The sequence below is a fragment of the Mytilus trossulus genome, chromosome 8, assembly GCF_036588685.1.
Source record: "Mytilus trossulus isolate FHL-02 chromosome 8, PNRI_Mtr1.1.1.hap1, whole genome shotgun sequence".
NCBI classification, from domain to species: Eukaryota; Metazoa; Mollusca; class Bivalvia; order Mytilida; family Mytilidae; genus Mytilus; species Mytilus trossulus.
Genome location: NC_086380.1, coordinates 56,341,925 through 56,364,819, shown reverse-complemented (window position 1 = coordinate 56,364,819; position 22,895 = coordinate 56,341,925). Strand labels below are relative to the sequence as shown.

At 36.5% G+C, this 22,895-nt stretch overlaps 1 protein-coding gene across 1 annotated transcript in view; it reads right to left on the bottom strand.

The window, feature by feature from the left end:
* Positions 1–19,987, bottom strand: part of LOC134727781 (uncharacterized) — a 53,586-nt gene extending 33,599 nt beyond the window's left edge. The window contains exons 1-5 of the mRNA XM_063592168.1: positions 19,888–19,987; positions 19,407–19,544; positions 17,482–17,663; positions 16,217–16,286; positions 15,392–15,715 (exon numbers count right to left, since the gene is read on the bottom strand). Coding sequence (XP_063448238.1) covers positions 15,392–15,715; positions 16,217–16,286; positions 17,482–17,663; positions 19,407–19,544; positions 19,888–19,987 — 814 coding nt within the window. The remainder of the gene's footprint in view (positions 1–15,391; positions 15,716–16,216; positions 16,287–17,481; positions 17,664–19,406; positions 19,545–19,887) is intronic.
* Positions 19,988–22,895: the final 2,908 nt, after the last annotated feature.

Here is a 22,895-nt window from a genome sequence, read left to right as displayed (position 1 = left end):
AATTTTTGTCAGATATTCGTTAAGTTAAGGATGCTCGCTCCTCTTGTTTTAGAATGTTTCCCAGATATTCGTTAAGTTAAGGATGCTCGCACCTCTTGTTTTAGAATTTTTGTCAGATATTCGTTAAGTTAAGGATGCTCGCTCCTCTTGTTTTAGAATTTTTGTCAGATATTCGTTAAGTTAAGGATGCTCGCACCTCTTGTTTTAGAATTTTTGTTAGATATTCGTTAAGTTAAGGATGCTCGTTCTCTTGTTTTAGAATGTTTCCCAGATATTCGTTAAGTTAAGGATGCTCGCACCTCTTGTTTTAGAATTTTTGTCAGATATTTGTTAAGTTAAGGATGCTCGCTCCTCTTGTTTTAGAATGTTTCCCAGATATTCGTTAAGTTAAGGATGCTCGCACCTCTTGTTTTAGAATTTTTGTCAGATATTCGTTAAGTTAAGGATGCTCGCACCTCTTGTTTTAGAATTTTTGTCAGATATTCGTTAAGTTAAGGATGCTCGCACCTCTTGTTTTAGAATTTTTGTCAGATATTCGTTAAGTTAAGGATGCTCGCACCTCTTGTTTTAGAATTTTTGTCAGATATTCGTTAAGTTAAGGATGCTCGCTCCTCTTGTTTTAGAATGTTTCCCAGATATTCGGTAAGTTAAGGATGCTCGCACCTCTTGTTTTAGAATTTTTGTCAGATATTCGTTAAGTTAAGGATGCTCGCTCCTCTTGTTTTAGAATTTTTGTCAGATATTCGTTAAGTTAAGGATGCTCGCACCTCTTGTTTTAGAATGTTTCCCAGATATTCGTTAAGTTAAGGATGCTCGCACCTCTTGTTTTAGAATTTTTGTCAGATATTCGTTAAGTTAAGGATGCTCGCTCCTCTTGTTTTAGAATGTTTCCCAGATATTCGTTAAGTTAAGGATGCTCGCATCTCTTGTTTTAGAATTTTTGTCAGATATTTGTTAAGTTAAGGATGCTCGCACCTCTTGTTTTAGAATGTTTCCCAGATATTCGTTAAGTTAAGGATGCTCGCACCTCTTGTTTTAGAATTTTTGTCAGATATTCGTTAAGTTAAGGATGCTCGCTCCTCTTGTTTTAGAATTTTTGTCAGATATTCGTTAAGTTAAGGATGCTCGCACCTCTTGTTTTAGAATGTTTCCCAGATATTCGTTAAGTTAAGGATGCTCGCACCTCTTGTTTTAGAATTTTTGTCAGATATTTGTTAAGTTAAGGATGCTCGCTCCTCTTGTTTTAGAATGTTTCCCAGATATTCGTTAAGTTAAGGATGCTCGCATCTCTTGTTTTAGAATTTTTGTCAGATATTTGTTAAGTTAAGGATGCTCGCACCTCTTGTTTTAGATTTTTTGTCAGATATTCGTTAAGTTAAGGATGCTCGCACCTCTTGTTTTAGAATTTTTGTCAGATATTCGTTAAGTTAAGGATGCTCGCACCTCTTGTTTTAGAATTTTGTCAGATATTCGTTAAGTTAAGGATGCTCGCACCTCTTGTTTTAGAATTTTTGTCAGATATTCGTTAAGTTAAGGATGCTCGCTCCTCTTGTTTTAAAATATTTCCCAGATATTCGTTAAGTTAAGGATGCTCGCACCTCTTGTTTTAGAATTTTTGTCAGATATTCGTTAAGTTAAGGATGCTCGCTCCTCTTGTTTTAGAATGTTTCCCAGATATTCGTTAAGTTAAGGATGCTCGCACCTCTTGTTTTAGAATTTTTGTCAGATATTCGTTAAGTTAAGGATGCTCGCTCCTCTTGTTTTAGAATTTTTGTCAGATATTCGTTAAGTTAAGGATGCTCGCACCTCTTGTTTTAGAATTTTTGTCAGATATTCGTTAAGTTAAGGATGCTCGCACCTCTTGTTTTAGAATTTTTGTCAGATATTCGTTAAGTTAAGGATGCTCGCACCTCTTGTTTTAGAATTTTTGTCAGATATTCGTTAAGTTAAGGATGCTCGCACCTCTTGTTTTAGAATTTTTGTCAGATATTCGTTAAGTTAAGGATGCTCGCTCCTCTTGTTTTAGAATGTTTCCCAGATATTCGTTAAGTTAAGGATGCTCGCACCTCTTGTTTTAGAATTTTTGTCAGATATTCGTTAAGTTAAGGATGCTCGCTCCTCTTGTTTTAGAATGTTTCCCAGATATTCGTTAAGTTAAGGATGCTCGCACCTCTTGTTTTAGAATTTTTGTCAGATATTCGTTAAGTTAAGGATGCTCGCTCCTCTTGTTTTAGAATTTTTGTCAGATATTCGTTAAGTTAAGGATGCTCGCACCTCTTGTTTTAGAATTTTTGTTAGATATTCGTTAAGTTAAGGATGCTCGTTCTCTTGTTTTAGAATGTTTCCCAGATATTCGTTAAGTTAAGGATGCTCGCACCTCTTGTTTTAGAATTTTTGTCAGATATTTGTTAAGTTAAGGATGCTTGCTCCTCTTGTTTTAGAATGTTTCCCAGATATTCGTTAAGTTAAGGATGCTCGCACCTCTTGTTTTAGAATTTTTGTCAGATATTCGTTAAGTTAAGGATGCTCGCTCCTCTTGTTTTAGAATGTTTCCCAGATATTCGTTAAGTTAAGGATGCTCGCACCTCTTGTTTTATAATTTTTGTCAGATATTCGTTAAGTTAAGGATGCTCGCTCCTCTTGTTTTAGAATTTTTGTCAGATATTCGTTAAGTTAAGGATGCTCGCTCCTCTTGTTTTAGAATTTTTGCCAGATATTCGTTAAGTTAAGATTGCTCGCTCCTCTTGTCTTAGAATGTTTCCCAGATATTCGTTAAGTTAAGGTTGCTCGCTTCTCTTGTTTTAGAATTTTTGCCAGATATTCGTTAAGTTAAGGATGCTCGCACCTCTTGTTTTAGAATGTTTCCCAGATATTCGTTAAGTTAAGGATGCTCGCACCTCTTGTTTTAGAATTTTTGTCAGATATTTGTTAAGTTAAGGATGCTCGCTCCTCTTGTTTTAGAATGTTTCCCAGATATTCGTTAAGTTAAGGATGCTCGCATCTCTTGTTTTAGAATTTTTGTCAGATATTTGTTAAGTTAAGGATGCTCGCACCTCTTGTTTTAGATTTTTTGTCAGATATTCGTTAAGTTAAGGATGCTCGCACCTCTTGTTTTAGAATTTTTGTCAGATATTCGTTAAGTTAAGGATGCTCGCACCTCTTGTTTTAGAATTTTGTCAGATATTCGTTAAGTTAAGGATGCTCGCACCTCTTGTTTTAGAATTTTTGTCAGATATTCGTTAAGTTAAGGATGCTCGCTCCTCTTGTTTTAAAATATTTCCCAGATATTCGTTAAGTTAAGGATGCTCGCACCTCTTGTTTTAGAATTTTTGTCAGATATTCGTTAAGTTAAGGATGCTCGCTCCTCTTGTTTTAGAATGTTTCCCAGATATTCGTTAAGTTAAGGATGCTCGCACCTCTTGTTTTAGAATTTTTGTCAGATATTCGTTAAGTTAAGGATGCTCGCTCCTCTTGTTTTAGAATTTTTGTCAGATATTCGTTAAGTTAAGGATGCTCGCACCTCTTGTTTTAGAATTTTTGTCAGATATTCGTTAAGTTAAGGATGCTCGCACCTCTTGTTTTAGAATTTTTGTCAGATATTCGTTAAGTTAAGGATGCTCGCACCTCTTGTTTTAGAATTTTTGTCAGATATTCGTTAAGTTAAGGATGCTCGCACCTCTTGTTTTAGAATTTTTGTCAGATATTCGTTAAGTTAAGGATGCTCGCTCCTCTTGTTTTAGAATGTTTCCCAGATATTCGTTAAGTTAAGGATGCTCGCACCTCTTGTTTTAGAATTTTTGTCAGATATTCGTTAAGTTAAGGATGCTCGCTCCTCTTGTTTTAGAATGTTTCCCAGATATTCGTTAAGTTAAGGATGCTCGCACCTCTTGTTTTAGAATTTTTGTCAGATATTCGTTAAGTTAAGGATGCTCGCTCCTCTTGTTTTAGAATTTTTGTCAGATATTCGTTAAGTTAAGGATGCTCGCACCTCTTGTTTTAGAATTTTTGTTAGATATTCGTTAAGTTAAGGATGCTCGTTCTCTTGTTTTAGAATGTTTCCCAGATATTCGTTAAGTTAAGGATGCTCGCACCTCTTGTTTTAGAATTTTTGTCAGATATTTGTTAAGTTAAGGATGCTCGCTCCTCTTGTTTTAGAATGTTTCCCAGATATTCGTTAAGTTAAGGATGCTCGCACCTCTTGTTTTAGAATTTTTGTCAGATATTCGTTAAGTTAAGGATGCTCGCTCCTCTTGTTTTAGAATGTTTCCCAGATATTCGTTAAGTTAAGGATGCTCGCACCTCTTGTTTTAGAATTTTTGTCAGATATTCGTTAAGTTAAGGATGCTCGCTCCTCTTGTTTTAGAATTTTTGTCAGATATTCGTTAAGTTAAGGATGCTCGCTCCTCTTGTTTTAGAATTTTTGCCAGATATTCGTTAAGTTAAGATTGCTCGCTCCTCTTGTCTTAGAATGTTTCCCAGATATTCGTTAAGTTAAGGTTGCTCGCTTCTCTTGTTTTAGAATTTTTGCCAGATATTCGTTAAGTTAAGGATGCTCGCACCTCTTGTTTTAGAATTTTTGTCAGATATTTGTTAAGTTAAGGATGCTCGCACCTCTTGTTTTAGAATTTTTGTCAGATATTCGTTAAGTTAAGGATGCTCGCTCTTCTTGTTTTAGAATTTTTGTCAGATATTCGTTAAGTTGAGGATTCTCGCTCCTCTTGTTTTAGAATTTTTGCCAGATATTCGTTAAGTTAAGGATGCTGCTCCTCTTAATTGTTTTAGAATTTTTGTCCAATATTCGTTAAGTTAAGGATGCTCGCTCCTCTTGTCACAGTTTAGAATTTTTGCCAGATATTCGTTAAGTTAAGGATGCTCGCACCTCTTGTTTTAGAATTTTAGAAATATATTCGTTAAGTAGAGGATGCTTGTACCACTTGTTTTAGAATTTTAGCAAGATTTTCCTAAAGTTTAGAATGCTCGCACCTCTTGTTGTAACATCAATAATTTGTATAATACAATATATTGCGCCAATTTTTGGTTAACCTACATGTATATTGAGGGTGCATTTATTCAATAATTTTCCACGAATGACAAAATGTTGAACTTTGTCAATTTAAGTGCAATTTGGCATACAGTTTGCAAGGTTTATCTGACTAACTACATGTACGCACCCATCCTACACGTTTACCTCATGCAGAGTATATTATTTATAATGTGTATTTTATCAGGATGTTGATTTCCTTTATAATTTTCACAACTAACATAATGTTTAACCATTTTTTTTTATAGCTGCATCAAATTTTTCATTAAGACACAACTATTTCAAATGGTATTGCATCGTCCTGAAAAGGCATTCAATATTTGCCACTGGACGTTAAGCAACCGCCAATCAATCAATTCAAATTTTACTCCAACATCACTGTTTCGAAATAACATTTTGAAGCACCTTTTTATTCATGCATGGATTCATCGGTGACATCAGTATTGTGTAGTTTGGTAGGATATAACGTTGAAAAGCTAAACGTGCACCAAGTTAGGACGAAATAAAATTAACTCGGTCGAATGTTATATTAAATTATAAGGGAATTTCCGACAGAGGGAATGAAAATACAATAACAAAAACCGTTCAGATTCCGTTACATTTTTTTTTTGCAATACCTCTGAAAAAAAATATCGTTATTCTATATTCCTTAACGTCACACGTTTTTTGTCAAATTCTATGCGTATCGGTCAACTTTGAAGCAATGTATCTCAAAAACAAGGATGATGACATATGTGTTTCTTGATATGCATGGATTCAGTATACAATCCCGGATATTCAGTATGTTAGTTTTTAGTCTTTCTTGGTATATAAGAACACAGCCATCCATTGAAAAATCTTTAAAAAAAAACTAACTAAAAAAAAATGCATTCTCCCTTTATATCGATGTAAATTTGTAGCCAACATTGACGTTTTTTTTTATAAAAATTAGAAAAAAACAAAAATGGTCATAACCATTGCATATTCCGATGTAACTCGATTCAAAGTACCAGTGTGCCAAATTTTTTCAGTTGAATTATATGAAATTATCAAAACAAATAACAGTGTATATACGAATATCAGTATTTAAACATGAAAATAACATCGATGAATGTATAAGTGTTTTATGTCCAGTGGCAAATATTTCATGTACATTAGGGCGAGAACATGAGTTATTTTTATCTCAATATTAATATTGATTTTGCATGATCGACACGCTGGACAGGATTTGATACGTGAAAAGTCTTAAGGCAACCGTGGTCAAATATGGTAAGCATGATAAGAACCTTCAAAAAGACGAGCCTCCTCATGTTATTTTTTTTTGATTAAGTAATTACTTGGCTGTTTTTATAATGATTATTTGATATTCAGACCAAAAACGTCATGATTATTTGATAATCTGGGACTGTATTTTTGATTATTTGATTATCTTGATTCAAAAAATGAATAATGATTATGTGATGACTTTGACATTCCCATGAGGGGGCATCAAAGACATGTCACCCAATGCGTGCACAATTTTCAGCTATCGCCTAGTAAATACGTACAACGTGCGTAGCTAATAAACAATAAATGTCATGTGATGACCAAGTATGGTTTTCTTCTGTAAGGGATCGAACCTACGTACTGCTCCCTCACTTAACGCGAGGACATATCCTCCAAGGCGATTACCATGTATCGTTTACTTCTGTCAGGGATCGAACCCACGTACTAGCTCCTTCAGTTAACGCGAGCATGCATATCCTCTAAGGCGATTACTAAGTATGGTTTGCTTCTGTCAGGAATCTGACCTACTAGCTCCATCACTAAACGCAGGCACATATCCTCCAATGCGATTACCAAGTATAGTTTGCTCATGTCAGGGATCGAACCCACGTACTACCTCCCTTACTCAACGTGAACACATATCCTCCAAGGCGATTACCAAATATGGTTTGCTTCTGTCAGGGATCGAACCAACGTACTTCCTCCCTTACTTAACGCGAACACATATCCTCCAATGCGATTACCAAGTCTGATTTGCTTCTGTCAAGGATCGAAACCACGTACTACTCCCCTCACTTAACGCGAGCACATATCCACCAAGGCGATTATCAAGTCTGGTTTGCTTCTGTCAGAGATCAAAACTACTACTTCCCTCACTTAACGCGAACACATATCCTCCAAGGCAATTACCAAGTCTGGTTTGCCTCTGTCAAGGATCGAAACCACGTACTACCCCCCTCATTTAACGCGAACACATATCCTCCAATGCGATTACCAAGTCTGGTTTGCTTCTGTCAGGGATCGAACCAACGTACTTCCTCCCTTACTTAACGCGAACACATATCCTCCAATGCGATTACCAAGTCTGGTTTGCTTCTGTCAAGGATCGAAACCACGTACTACTCCCCTCACTTAACGCGAGCACATATCCACCAAGGCGATTATCAAGTCTGGTTTGCTTCTGTCAGAGATCAAAACTACTACTTCCCTCACTTAACGCGAACACATATCCTCCAAGGCGATTATCAAGTCTGGTTTGCTTCTGTCAGAGACCAAAACTACTACTTCCCTCACTTAACGCGAACACATATTCTCCAAGGCAATTACCAAGTCTGGTTTGCCTCTGTCAAGGATCGAAACCACGTACTACCCCCCTCACTTAACGCGAGCACATATCCTCCCAGGCGATTACCAAATCTAGATATAGGAAGATGTGGTGTGAGTGCCAATGAGACAACTCTCCATCCAAATAACAATTTAAAAATTAAACCATTATAGGTTAAAGTACGGGCTTCAACACGGAGCCTTGGCTCACACCGAACAACAAGCTATAAAGGGCCCCAAAATTACTAGTGTAAAACCATTCAAACGGGAAAACCAACGGTCTAATCTATATAAACAAAACGAGAAACGAGAAACACGTATATATTACATAAACAAACGACAACTACTGTACATCAGATTCCTGACTTAGGACAGGTGCAAACATTTGCAGCGGGATTAAACGTTTTAATGGGCCCAAACCTTCTCCCTTTTTCTGTAACAATAGCATAACATCACAACATATAAAAACATACTAGTTTGCTTCTGTCAGAGATCGAAACCACTACCTTCCTCCTAAACCCGAGAACATATCCTCCAAGGCGATTACCAAATCTAGTTTGCTTCTGTCAGAGATCGAAACCACTACCACCCTCACTTAACGCAAGTACATATCCTCTAAGGCGATTATTAAGTCTAGTTTGCTTCTGTCAGAGATCGAAACCATAACCATCCTCACTTAACGCGAGTACAAATCCCCTTAGGCGATTACCAAATCTAGTTTGCTTCTGTCAGAGATCGAAACCACTACCACCCTCACTTAACGCGAGAACATATCCTCTAAGGCGATTACCAAATCTAGTTTGCTTCTGTCAGAGATCGAAACCACTACCTCCCTCACTTAACGTGAGCACATATCCTCCAAGGCGATTACAAAGTCTGGTTCGCTTCTGTCAGAGACCTAAACCACTACTTTCCTCACTAAACGTGAGGACATATCCTCCAAGGCGATTACCAAGTCTGATTTGCTCCTGTCAGGGATCGAACAAACGTACTACCTCCCTCACTAAACGTGAGCACATATCCTCCAAGGCGATTACCAAGTCTGATTTACTTCTGTCAAGGATCGAAACCACGTACTACCTCTCTCATTTTACGCGAGCACATATCCTCCAAGGCGATTACAAAGGCTAGTTTGCTTCTGTCAGGGATCGAAACCACTACCTTCCACACTTAATTCGAGCACATATCCTTCAAGGCGATATCCAAGGCTGGTTTGCCTCTGTCAAAGATCGAAACCACGTACTACCTCCCTCACTTTACGCGAGCACATATCCTCCAAGGCGATTACCAAGCTGGCATGCTTCTGTCAAGGATCGTAACCACTACCTTCTACACTTAATGCGAGCACATATCCTCCAAGGCGATTACCAAGTCTGGTTTGCTCCTGTAAGAGATCGAACCTACGTTCTGCCTTCCTCACTAAACGTGCGCACATATCCTCGAAGGCGATTACCAAATCTGGTTTGCTTCTGTCAGATATCGAAACTACTACTTTCCACACTTAACGCGAGAACATATCCCTTAAGGCGATTACTAAGTCTGGTTTGCTCCTGTCAGGGATCGAAGCCACGTACTACTTCCCTCACCTAACGTGAGCACTAATTCTCCAAGGCGATTACCAAGTCTGGTTTGCTTATGTCAAGGATCGAACCTACGTACAACCTCCTTCACTAAACGTGAACACATATCCTCCAAGGCGATAACCAAGTCTGGTTTGCTCCTGTCAGGGATCTTACCCACGTTTAACCTCCCTCACTTAACGGGAGCACATATCCTCATAGGCGATTACCAAGTATGGTTTGCTCCTGTCAGGGATCAAACCCACGTACTACCTCCCTCACTTAACGTGAGCACATATTCTCTACGGCGATTACCAAGTCTGATTTGCTCCTGTCAGGGATCGAACCCACGGACTATCTTCGTCACTCAACGCGAGGACATATCCTTCAAGGCGATTACCAAGTATGGTTTGCTCCTTTCATGGATCGAACCCACGTACTATATCCATCACTTAGCGCGAGCACATATCATCCAAGGCGATTATTAAATCAGGTTTGCTCCTGTCAGGGATCGAACCCACGTACTACTTCCCTCACTTAACGCGAGCAAATATCCTTCAAGGCGATTACCAAGTCTGGTTTGCTTCTGTCAAGAATCGAAACCACGTATTGCCTCCCTCACTTTACGCGATCACATATCCTCCAAGGCGATTACAAAGGCTAGTTTGCTTATGTCCATGATCGAAACCACTACCTTCCACACTTAATGCGAGCACGTATCCTCCATTACGATTACCAAGTCTGGTTTGCTCCTGTCAGTGATCGAACCCACGTTCTGCTTCCCTCACTTAACGTGAGCATAATCCTCCAAGGCGATTACCAAATCTGGTTTGCTTCTGTCAGAGATCGAAACTTTTGCTTTCCACACTTAACGCGAGCACATATCCTCGAATTCGATTACCAAATCTGGTTTGCTCCTGTCAGGGATCGAACCCACGTACTACTTCCCTCACGTAGCGTGAGCACATATTCTCCTCGGCGATTACCAAGTCTGGTTTGCTTATGCCGAGGATCGAACCTTCGTACAACCTCCTTCACTAAACGTGAGCACATATCCTCCAAGGCGATTACCAAGTCTGGTTCGATTCTGTCAGGGATCTTACCCCCGTATAACCTTCCTCACTTAATGCGAGCACATATCCTCCAAGGCGATTACCAAGTATGGTTAGCTCCTGTCAGGGATCAAACCCACGTACTACCTCACTCACCTAACGTGAGCACGTATTCTTCAAGGCGATTACCAAGTCTGGTTTGCTCCTGTCAGGGATCAAACCCACGTACTACCTCCCTCATTCAACGCGAGCACATATTATCCAAGGCGATTATCAAATCAGGTTTCCTGTCAGGGATCGAACCCACGTACTATCTTCTTCACTAAACGCGAGCACATATCTTTCAAGGCAATTACCAAATATGGTTTACTCCTGTCATGGATCGAACCCAAGTACTACCTCCCTCACTTAGCGCGAGCACATATTCTCCAAGGCGATTATTAAGTCTGGTTTGCTCCTGTCAGGGATCGAACCCACGTACTTTGTTTCTCACTCAACGCGAGCAAATATCCTTCAAGGCGATTACCAAGTATGGTTTGCTCCTGTCATGGATCGAACCCACGTACTATATCCCCCACTTAGCGCGAGCACATATTCTCCAAGGCAATTTGTAAGTCTGGTTTGCTTCTGTCAGGGATCAAACCCACGTACTACTTCCCTCATTTAACGCAAGCACATATTATCCAAGGCAATTATAAAGTCTGGTTTGCTCCTGTTTGGGATCGAACACACGTGCACGTACTACATCCCTCATTTAGCGCGAGCACAAATTTTCCATAGCGTTTATTAAGTCTGGGTTGCTCCTGTCAGAGATCCAATCCACGTACTACCTTCCTGACTTAACGAGGGCACATATCCTCCAAGGCGATACAAAGTGTGGCTTACTCCTGTCAGGGATCGAACCAACGTACAACCTCCCACACTTAACGCGAGCACATGTCCTCCAAGGCGATTACCAAACATGGTTTGCTCCTGTCATTGATCGAACCCACGTACTATATCCCCCACTTAGCGCGAGCACATATTCTCCAAGGCGATTAGTAAGTCTGGTTTGCTCCTGTCAGGGATCAAACCCACGTACTACCGCCCTCATTTAACGCGAGCACAAATTCTCCATGGCAATTATAAAGTCAGGTTTGCTCCTGTTAGGGATCGAACACACGTTCTATCTTCATCATGATCACTTAACGCGAGCACATATCCTTCAAGGCGATTACCAAGTATGGTTTGCTCCTGTCATGGATCGAACCTACGTACTATATCCCTTACTTAGCGCGAGCACATATTCTCCAAGGCGTTTATTAAGTCTGGGTTGCTCCTGTCAGAGATCGAACCCACGTACTATCTTCCTCGTTTAACGCCAGCACATATCCTCCAAGGCGATTATCATGTCTGGTTTGCTCCTGTTAGGGATCAAACCCAAGTACCATTTTCCTGACTAAACGAGCGCACATATTCTCCAGGGCGAAACAAAGTGTGGCTTCCTCCTGTCAGGGATCGAACCAACGTACAATCTCCCTCACTTAACGCGAGCACATATCCTCCAGGGCGATTACCAAACATGGTTTGCTTCTGTCAGGGATCGAATCCACGTACAAACTGCCTCACTTAACGCGAGCACATATCTTCAATGGCAATTAGTTAGTCTAGTTTGCTTCTGTCAAGGATCCAAACCACGTACTGCCTCCCTTACTTAACGCGAGCACATATCATCCAAGGCGATTACGAAGTCTTGTTGCTTCTGTCAAAAATCGAAACCACTACCTTTCTCACTTAACGCGAGCACAAAGCCTTCAAGGCGATTACCAAGACTTCGTCCGGTTTGCACGTGTCAGAGATTAAAATGACTATCTCCCTCACTTAACGAGAGCACATATCCTCCAAGGCGAATACCAAGTCTGGTTTGCTTCTGTCAAGGATCGAACCTACGTACAACCTCCTTCACTAAACGTGAGCACATATCCTCCAAGGCGATTATCTAGTCTGGTTTGCTCCTGTCAGTGATCTAACCCACGTATAACCTCCCTCACTTTACACGAGCACATATCCCCAAAGGCGGATATGTGCTCGCGTTAAGAGAGGAATATAGTACGTGGCTTCGATCCCTGATAGGAGCAAACCAGACTTGGTAACCGCCTTGGGGGATATGTGCTCGTGTAAAGTAAGGGAGGTTATACGTGGGTAAGATCCCTGACAGATGCCAATAGGAATACATACAATCTGTCGACAAACCTTACTGTCGAAACTTACATAAATGTTTTACGGAGAAAATCCATGGCTGAATCATCTTATTACACCTCCAGTAAGTATATCTAGGACATTTACCTTTTTGTTTTGAGAAAAAAGGCTTTCCATGAGTTGCAGCAAAAACTTTTGCAATTAGATATATCAATCGACCAGTTGATTAAATAGGAATAGTTATCAAACGTACCAGGATTATAATTTAATACGCCAGACGCGCGTTTCGTCTACATAAAACTCATCAGTGACGCTCAGTTCGAAATAGTTGTAAAGCCAAACAAATACAAAGTTGAAGAGCATTGAGGACCCCAAATTCCCAAAAAAGTTGTGCCAAATACGGCTAAGGTAATCTATTCCTTGGGTAAGAAAATCCTTAGTTTTTCGAAAAATTCAAAGTTTTGTAACAGGAAATTTATAAAAATGACCACATAATTGATATTCATCTCAGCACCGAAGTGCTGACTACTGGGCTGGTGATACCCTCGGGGACGAAACGTCCATCAGCAGTGGCATCGACCCAGTTGTGTAAATAGTTATCAAACGTACCAGGATTATAATTTATTACGCCAGACGCGCGTTTCGTCTACATAAGACTCATCAGCGACGCTCAGATCAAAATAGTTGTACAGCCAAACAAATACAAAGTTGAAGAGCATTGAGGACCCTAAGTTCCAAAAAAATTGTGCCAAATACGGCTAAGGTAATCTATTCCTGGGGTAAGAAAATCCTTAGTTTTTCGAAAAAATTTAAGTTTTGTAACAGGAAATTTATAAAAAATGACCACATAATTGATATTCATCTCAGCACCGAAGTGCTGACTACTGGGCTGGTGATACCCTCAGGACGAAACGTCAACCAGCAGTGGCATCGACCCAGTGGTGTAAATAGTTTCGTCTACATAAGACTCATCAGTGACGCTCAGATTAAAAAGTCAAAACTGTCAACCGAATCAAAAGGAGTATCAGAAGCACATAATTTATCTAAACCATCCAAATACAGGTCAATAAGAAACGAAATTATACGGGTCTATTTTGTAAAGTTTAAGTAGCCTATATATAGTGGGGACCTTCAAATGTTCAGAAGAGGCCTAAGCTGATGTGTGGTTGTGACATGAATATGTTCTATATGACTCTTTGTGGAGCGTACGGCCTTGAATGTCGTTGAATGTTTAATTTAATTATTCCGTGTGGGATTGTCATGCATTGTATCACCACATTGTTGCCTGCTTTGTTGGCCGATACGAACACAAAACGCTCCTGAATACATGCATTGTGTTTTCAATCCTAGAGATGCATGTATTACTTATTCTTGTATGTGTTTCTAAATTATTTTTTGAAATGTGATATGCGAATATCAACAATATTGTGACATGTATTAAAATAGGAATTAAGTGCCTTTATGTCAGATTTCTCCCGTTTACACATTGTTTACCATAGGATGAAGAAGCAACTATGCATTGTCAACTCTTCTCAATTTATTTTCTACCGTGGACGATATTCACCATTTTGAACAAAAATATTAATCCTTTGAGAGTGGAAAGTAACCAAGACTATATGATATATTATTAGTATGGCGTTCAAAATCACTGAATTAGTATATATTTGTTTAGGGGCACGCTGAAGGACCCCTCCGGTCCTTCTCAATTTTATGTTTAAGTCTGTGGTATTCCCATGATACATAAGCACATCTTGACATATTTTATCTTGCATATTTAGAAAAGAAAAGATATCAGGTATGTCAAAAGTAAAATAACAAAATGTCGAACTCCAAGGAAATCTCAAAACGGAAAGTCCCTTAACAAATGACAAAATCAAAATCAAACGAATGGAAAACAATTGATATATTCCTGACTTGGTACATGTACATAGATTTTCCTAGTTAGAACCTGGTGGATTGAAACTGATATTACAGCTAACTAAACCTCTTACTTTTATGACAGTCGCATAAAATTCCTTGTATTGACAACACTGTGTGAATAAAGCTAGCAGACAATAACAGGTAAAAATGTCCAAAATTGGATATATATGTATAGCAGTCAATATTGTGTTATAATCTTTTAACTGCTCAACTATGTCAACTTAAAAAAAATGGCATAAACACACTATAAACAAAACATATAGCTAATGCGACGTTAACCTTGAGGACCTTGAGGATGTTTGCTACTTTGTTTAAAAAAACATGCTCTCTAAAAGACTTATATGAATAATAGTATATAAATAACAAAACTAAAGAAGCAAAAAAAAGAATGAAGGGTTCGTAACCTTGTTTTCAGTGAGCGTCACTGATGAGTATTATGTAGACGACACGCTCGTCTGGCGTATTAAATTATAATCCCGGTACCTTTCATAACTATTTCATTTCGAGATATAAGCCATTGAAACATTTCCGGGAAATAATTTTCTCTAGAATGTTCATACCTTTAACATTTGCACCTTTTTTTCACAGAAAAACTTTTGGAAAACATGGATTTTATAATTTTTTTAAATATGGCTTTTTTAAACTGTATGTTATACAATTATGAAAAGAAAATTAAAGAAGGGGTTACCGGGCAAAACATTGATCAACACTACATGGATAAAACTAGCGGACTCCGAGTATCTGACACTATACCAAAAACAGGAGTCCAATCACATTACCCTATGCTAGGCAAAATAATTGTATTTATTAGAATGTGATTTAACATAGCAGCTGTATAATATAATTGGATATTAATGACTGACCTTTTTATCCTGTCAGTTACAAATATGACAATTTTATGTTTCTTTCTTAAAACCGAACTCATAAAAAACACGGTAATTCCCTCTTCTGAAAAAAAAAATCAATGGTATCTATGATGAGATTATTCTGCAAATATATATCACATAGTACAAGCTATTGTTGATGGCACATTCTACATTTTTTTTAACAAATCTTTAGCTGGAACTACTTACCAATATCATGTCCTTGGAAACTTATGTGTTCGTCCCTACTTTCAGTACTCATCATTTTCTTGACAAGCTCTTGGATACAACTATTGTTTGGATCAGATTCCTGTAGGACATCCTTAAACAAATGGAAGGTAGAATATGGTCGGTCATTTAAGATATCAAGTAGAACCTTGTTACGTTCACGTTGTGTGGTTGGTTTGATAATTTCCTCTCTGTCTTCTATCATTATAATACATCTGGAAATGAGGTTATCTAGAACCAACTTGTCAAGTACTGTGATATCTAATAATTCATCATAGTAACTAGTAAGGTCTCGGTGTTCCTGATCTAAAATACATATAAACTGATGTTTTTAAATGATCAAAGAAAGATATTCACGGAATACCCCGCAAGTAAGTTGAAATGATATGTCTGTCTTTTATTTTTCACATTTCACAACCGAAAAAAAAAACTATATCAAGGGGTAAATAAATAACAGTTGACATGTACAAATATGATGTGTTCTCTTTTTCTATAATCGAATGAATTTTAACTGCCTTCCCGATTTTACAGAAAAGTGAAAAAACAATTACAAGGTTGTTGAATCACAAGTTCTTATAATAACTGTTTGTTCCCTTCATAGTTACATATTTTTCGTTTATTATATATATTTATATACATTTTCCAACTCAGAAATTAATAAAAAAAAAAAAAAACTATTGAGCTTGATTGTTTGTGTTCGTTCACCAGTTTTTGAGAAACAAATTACCGTTAAAATGAATAATATGAACAAAGCACGGCAAATCAAATGTCAATTGATGCATGAACATAGATCTGAAAGAATTGTACCTTTGTCTTTACTTTGTGTTTGTTTTTGTGTGGTTTCTTCTTTCAGATTGACTTGTATCTTCTCGGATTTCTAAAACAAAGTAGTTGCATCTTTTATTTTTACTTAACATGCTGAATTATTACTGTTTAATTTGAATTTTAATGCAAAGAATAAATAAACAAATACAATATTTAAAGAATATGTGTATACACGACACACTATATTAGTTCCAAGTTAAGTCAACTGTTCAATATTGGGTAAAACGCAGAAGTCATCATTCGAAGCGCAAACTCTAGAAAATATTTTCATTTGGGAGATCTGGTATTACTTGGATAAGTACATAATTACATAATTACATACTGACAGTTACAATCAACAGTTGTAATCATCTCTCTTGTTGAAAGTTTTGTTCTCCACCTTTAATGTCAATGTATGGATCATGTTGATGTCTGGCATAATACAAGGAAGACTTTACTGTATCTATGGAATCATGCAAGAGATGTTATGCTGCTTGATTTATATATGTGTATATCCAAATATATGAAGCGGGCCACGAAACTGAGAGATATATGACCAAACTATCAATGTAAACTTGAAAACAGCATGGTGTGTAAACGTAAAACCAAAACAGTTGAACAGCTACGACTTTCAATGATCTTAATCTTAATCTTTCTATGCAAACTTTAGCACCTAATAGAGGTTTCTTGATATTTTATTTTTAAAATTCATAAACTTGCAATTTGAGAAAAGTATGTTTTATCATTATATTCACGAAGTGTATATCATCAGAGGTATTAACCCAGTCCTGTTAAAAATGAATAACAAAGAGCCACATGACATTCTTTGTTCTTTAGTTTTAAATAGAATCGGACCTGAAAACCAGTCATTAACAGACTCGGTCATGTTCATGGCCGTTTGGGCTTGGTTTCTCTGTTTAGAGTGAAGTCCCGTAATAAAACGCATCGTGATTCAGACATCCATTGGGGAAAAATGTAAACACGTTATGGCAATGACATATAGTTATATCTATTGTTGATCTTCAGAAATCGTACATTAGCTCGAGTTTTCTGTGATCAATGCAATTGATGATTTTTATAAATACATGATATCTCAATGAAACAAACTAATTATTGAAGAACTACAACTCAGTCATTACCGCTGTTGCAGTCAATACTTCTGTCCTGTGGGCATTCTATATATCACGATAATAAATTGCATCTAATTTATATATTACAGATGCAAAGGACTTGTTTTAACATTCTATTGATTATAAAAGAAGCCGTACCATCAGTGTTAGTCCTTCTTGTTCTTGTGTATCCTTCCTTTGAGTCAGAGGCAAATTGTGTACCACAGAAGACTTCTCAGACTGTGACAGTGACACTTTATCAGGCTTCGACCCGGGTGGACCTGGAGACATTGTTGAAATATGAGCTTTCGTTATGTAGCTAGGTACTTGCGTGTCCTTTCCTAAAAAATGAAATACACATGTTAGTAAAAAACCAAAGCATCGGTTGATGAAAAAAAATACATTTTGACAAGTGTCTTCTTTCGAGCTTTGAACATGTACTTTACAAGAAGCCACTGCTGAATCGCAAATCATTTCGTATCTTCTTTGTTTTGAACCAACCTGTCTTCTAAAGTTCAGATATTAATCAAGTCAGGTTTGACAACTCTAAGTTCGGTGACCCAAGGGATCTTTTACGTCATAAGCTTTATAAATAATTAAACTGTTGATGCAATCGATATAAATACAATCAATGTATCCAACTTTAATGTTCTTTTAAAAAATGAGTAAAAGATACCATAGGTACATTCAAATTCACAAATCGAAATTAAACCGAAAACGAACTCCATGACTTTAAAACAACCAGACAAACAGATACGCAATAGTACACAACAATAAAGAAAACTAAAGACAAAGTAACATGAACCCCACCAAAAGCTTGGGGTGATCTTGAAGTCTCCCGCAGTAGATTTATTATTTATCAATAATACATTCCTTTGACAATTTCCTTCAGGAGAGAAGAGGATGCGTGTTATGAATTAGGAGGTTTTACCTTCGAAATGCTTAGAAATGAGTTATTATAATGTATAGCTTTTACATATAAATTTTACTAAATTGCGATTTGAACAACGTCGAGGACACACAATGCGAGAAAACGACACTAGTTGACAAAAATATATGAGTGTATCCACCAAAAATACCCTGTCAGGTTAAAAAATTAGCAACATATTTTAATTGTTACTGCATTGTGAAAAACTCATCATAGAAACCAGGATTATATTTTGTAAGTATGCCAGACAAAAGACTCATCAGTGACGCTCGAATCCTGAATAGTTAAAAAAAAAGCCAAATATTCCTTCTTTTTTTTAAATATGAAATTCGATGAATTTTAAAAGAAGATTATATCAACACCATCGAAATAGAAGTATCATTTGTCCTTAGTATTGTGTTTTCTATTTGATATTACCAGCAATTGATTTTTGATTTATAAAACTTAAGTTCCACTTAAGGGGATGAAAACGAAATCTCCAAGTAACATTGAAAAAGATTAGGCGTACAGAAAGAACAAAGTCTAGACCACGTATATGTTATACGATGTATGAGTACAGTATTTGTTTTCTATGACTTTAAACGTACTGTCATATTGACAAATGATTGATATTAAATAATACAAAATCACTAACGTTTTGATGAAACATCATAATTGAATATTATAGTGCTGATCCCTCTTTAGTTAACTAAAACATCTTACATTTGTTAGTTTACTTTCTTTCTTTCTTTATTTAGAGTTTTCAGTATAATAGTTTGATATTATTTTAACAAATATAAGACTATATATATTGTGTGTCTCCATCAAAGTCAAAATTAGCAAAAGTAATCCATGACAGGTCAAAGTACGGCCTTGTGTTTTTATAACTCTCCAAACTATTGATTGTCTTCCTACCTTCTAAACAAACAAAATTATGGATGCTGCGGATGCTGAAGACTGCGTGAAATACAAGAACATTATATTGTAAGTTATCCAAATGAATCTTTAACACAAGTAAAAGTTACGAACAAAAACATGTGCAAAACAACAACAAATTTTGATTCCCGTTCTGCTCATTGATGACATTTTTGAATGTAAATTAACATCCACAGGACTTAATTCTAAAACAAACAGACACTGTTATATACTATTTCATAGTATTACAGACATGGCTTACCTGGATCTTTAACCCATTCAAGGAGCGAGTTTTTGAACTGTCGCACATGTATCGATTTCTTTGCCATTCCAACTTTCTCCATGACGTCTTTGAACTTATCATCGTCTGATTCAGATAACTGCAGTACATTGCATTCACCTGGAACAACGTTTATAAGCAATAGATAATTGAGTATGTGCTAGAACTTCAATATATATGTATCCGTGACTGTATCTCACGATTATTAACGATATATAATAATGCTAATCTGCAATCAATTCCATGTGCATGCCGTACTGTGTAACAACTCTAGATTCTATTGACGAGTGAATGTAACACTAGGTCACTGAAAGCTGAATGTTTAGTTCCGACTAGGTCAATTATTTCCCACTTGTTATTTTAACTACCCCTATATACCTTGTGAACTATGTATATATTTTTTTGAATTAATCATGCAATTTTGAAACAGATGCAATTGATTCAATATATTTTTTTACTGTACCTTGTCTAATGAAACTGTCATAATACTGAAGAAGGCTCGCTCTTTTTAAAACATAATGCAGTTGCCATTCTAACAAGTTCGGAGGTTCATTAGTCGCCATTTTGATAAACAAATTATCTGAAATGAAAAAAAAAAAGTTATAAACACTTACAAGCTTATAATATATCAAATTAATTAATGATTAATAAATAAACTCTTGTTTTTTTAAACAAGTGTCCATTTACCAACTCAAAGTTAAATAACCAGGCCAGCTGTGCCAGAACAAAATAGGCAAAGAACATTAAAGAAGCAATTTTATCAAGTGTTTTGAAACAATGATCCTTATCTTTCATCTGTTAATGAATTATTTGGGATAGTATAATAGAATATGTGAAACAATGCCCTGTCCTGGCGAGAACATGTTAACACTTTTACTCGACAAGCATTTAGTTGTAAATTCTTATTTTGTTTATTTTAATGTAGATAAAGAAAGAGTTTTCATACAAATGGAACAGCCTTTCATCTCTGTTAAAATATCGTAAATCAATTGAAAATAATAAAAGAGGTAACAAATACAAACTGATGGAATCCCATGGACGCTCACACGAATGGTAGATAGTTGTGACATTGACCTTCATACTGCATGTCCTTACCTTATAGTGATACTGAATTTCCAAGAGGAAACCAAATCAAGACCTGCATTAAATTAAACTCAAAGGAATGAGAAGATACGAATTCTGATATTTGTGACTGATGTTTAAGTCTTGTAGATAGATAAGTTTATTTCTATTCATAATTTCATGCATTAACTAAGTACTCCCATTACACAAAAAGGTACTTACACTAGGTACGTCAAATAGGTCAGTGTCATGTTATGCATACATAACACACCTTAAAAAGTTACACTTAACACAATGTCGCAATAAGAAATAGGACGACATTATTATACTAATATCGAAAGGTCAAAAGATGTAAACAGACTGCCTGTGAGAAGAGACACTGACATCCTCTAGATCAAACTAAAAAATCTATACTGTGCATGATGTGTATATAAACTCATCATTGATACCAGGATAACATGTTCTATTTACGCAAAACGCGCTTTCGTCTATAAAGACTTATCAGTGACGCTCGATTCGATAGAAGGTTAAAAAGGCTAAATAAAATACGCAGTTGAAGAGCATTGATGACCAAAATTACTTAAAGTATTGCCAATTACAGATAAGGTAATCTATTCCTGAGGTAGGAAAGCCTTAGTATTTTAAAAACTCTAAATTTTGGTAAATGTTGGTAAACAGTTAATTTAAAAATATGACCATATCAATAATAATTCATGTCAGCACAGACGTGTTTACTACTGGACTGGTGATACCCTCAGGGAATAAGAACTCCACCAACAGTGGCTTCGACCCAGTGGTTGTAAATAAAGTCATTATAGAAACCAAGATTAAATTTGTTATTTACGCGCGTTTCGTCTTCAAAAGACTCAGTTCTTTTCACAATGACATCGATGGAGCAGTTTTTGTATAAGGAGGACATTTGTGAAATTTAGTATAGTGTACATATGCATAAGCGTAACCTATATACTTTGACCTATAAACGCGATTCCATGTAGCGAATGGTAGATAACGACTACAAAATTATGATAGGAAAGTTGAAACCGTTCAGGATACGAATATCATGTTTTTTTTAGATGATCCGCGTCACCACCATTTGTTTCGGTAGTTCATATTTACTCCTTAGTCTAAGGAAGTATGAACAAATAAGGAAGCACGAGCAAATGATGAATCGTTGACAGCCAAAACGTCCGTAGTGCAACAATGTTCAATTTACAACCATGTACAAATGAAATGCAAATTTTAATAAATTTAAACAATACCGATTATAGTTTTCCTTACGTTATAAGGCAAAACCAATTAACATGACAAGACTTTTTTAAAGTTTAGGTTTAATTAGTTTCGAAACATTACATTTGGGTGAATCTTTTGTTGTTTATTCAATGAACCATTTGTATTTGAAAATGTCATTCATAAAAAGACTTTAAAAAGATACACCAATGAGGACAATATTTTGACTTAGACGATTAACATGAATGCTATAGACATTTCTTATCTTGAAGGATAATCTTCCCTATTTACATGTTTTGCTTTAATGTCTCTGTATTGTTAATGTACGTGCATTATCCTGGAAGTTGTCAGTTCTATTAGTTTGTAAGGACAAGAAATGAACACTGTGTAAAAAAACCCCGAATAATCTAAATATCCAAATTTTTGCTTTTTGGATTGTTTTATAAACTATTTCGGTAAAGAACGAAGATATAGCATGTTATCTTCTTAGCCCGTATAACAATTTTGTATTATTTACATAGCCACTGAAGGCCCATATCATTTCCTTTGAATCCTATTTCCAAAACAGAAATGTCAGCTCCATTATAGCTTGCAATGCGGTTTGAGATGTTATTAGTAATGAATTGAGCACGGTTATCTATAGTTTTTATCTTCTACCTCATATGAACTCTGATGAAGAGTTGTCTTATTGACATTTTAATCATAATATCCTTGTTTTTTTATTAAACAGCTATTGCTGATTCTTAGTTATCAAATTTAATTTCAAATTCTAAAAATATCACAATGTCCGGTTTGGCTGTGCGGTATTTTCATAGCTTTGCTAGTTCAGTTTTGTTTTGTATGCCTGTGTGTGTGTAAGTTTGTTTGTTTATGCAAATTTAATTTTGTTTCTGTCCTAAATAAGCTTGAAGTTATAAAGGCCAAACGTTTAACAAACCTATACACATTGATACTACATACATCAGGCATGACAAGGTCATTGTAAAGCCGCCTCAACGGTATTGTTCTTTATTCACGTATTTTGTCAAATCTGTGTATTTGGGACATTTCCTTTTTTATTAAATTGAAACACATTTTAACAATACATCACTGACAATATTTCCTTGATTGTTAACAAATGTTAAACTTTGGAAATGAAATTGTTTTTGTTCATAGTGTGATTGCCGTAAACGAATTCTTAAA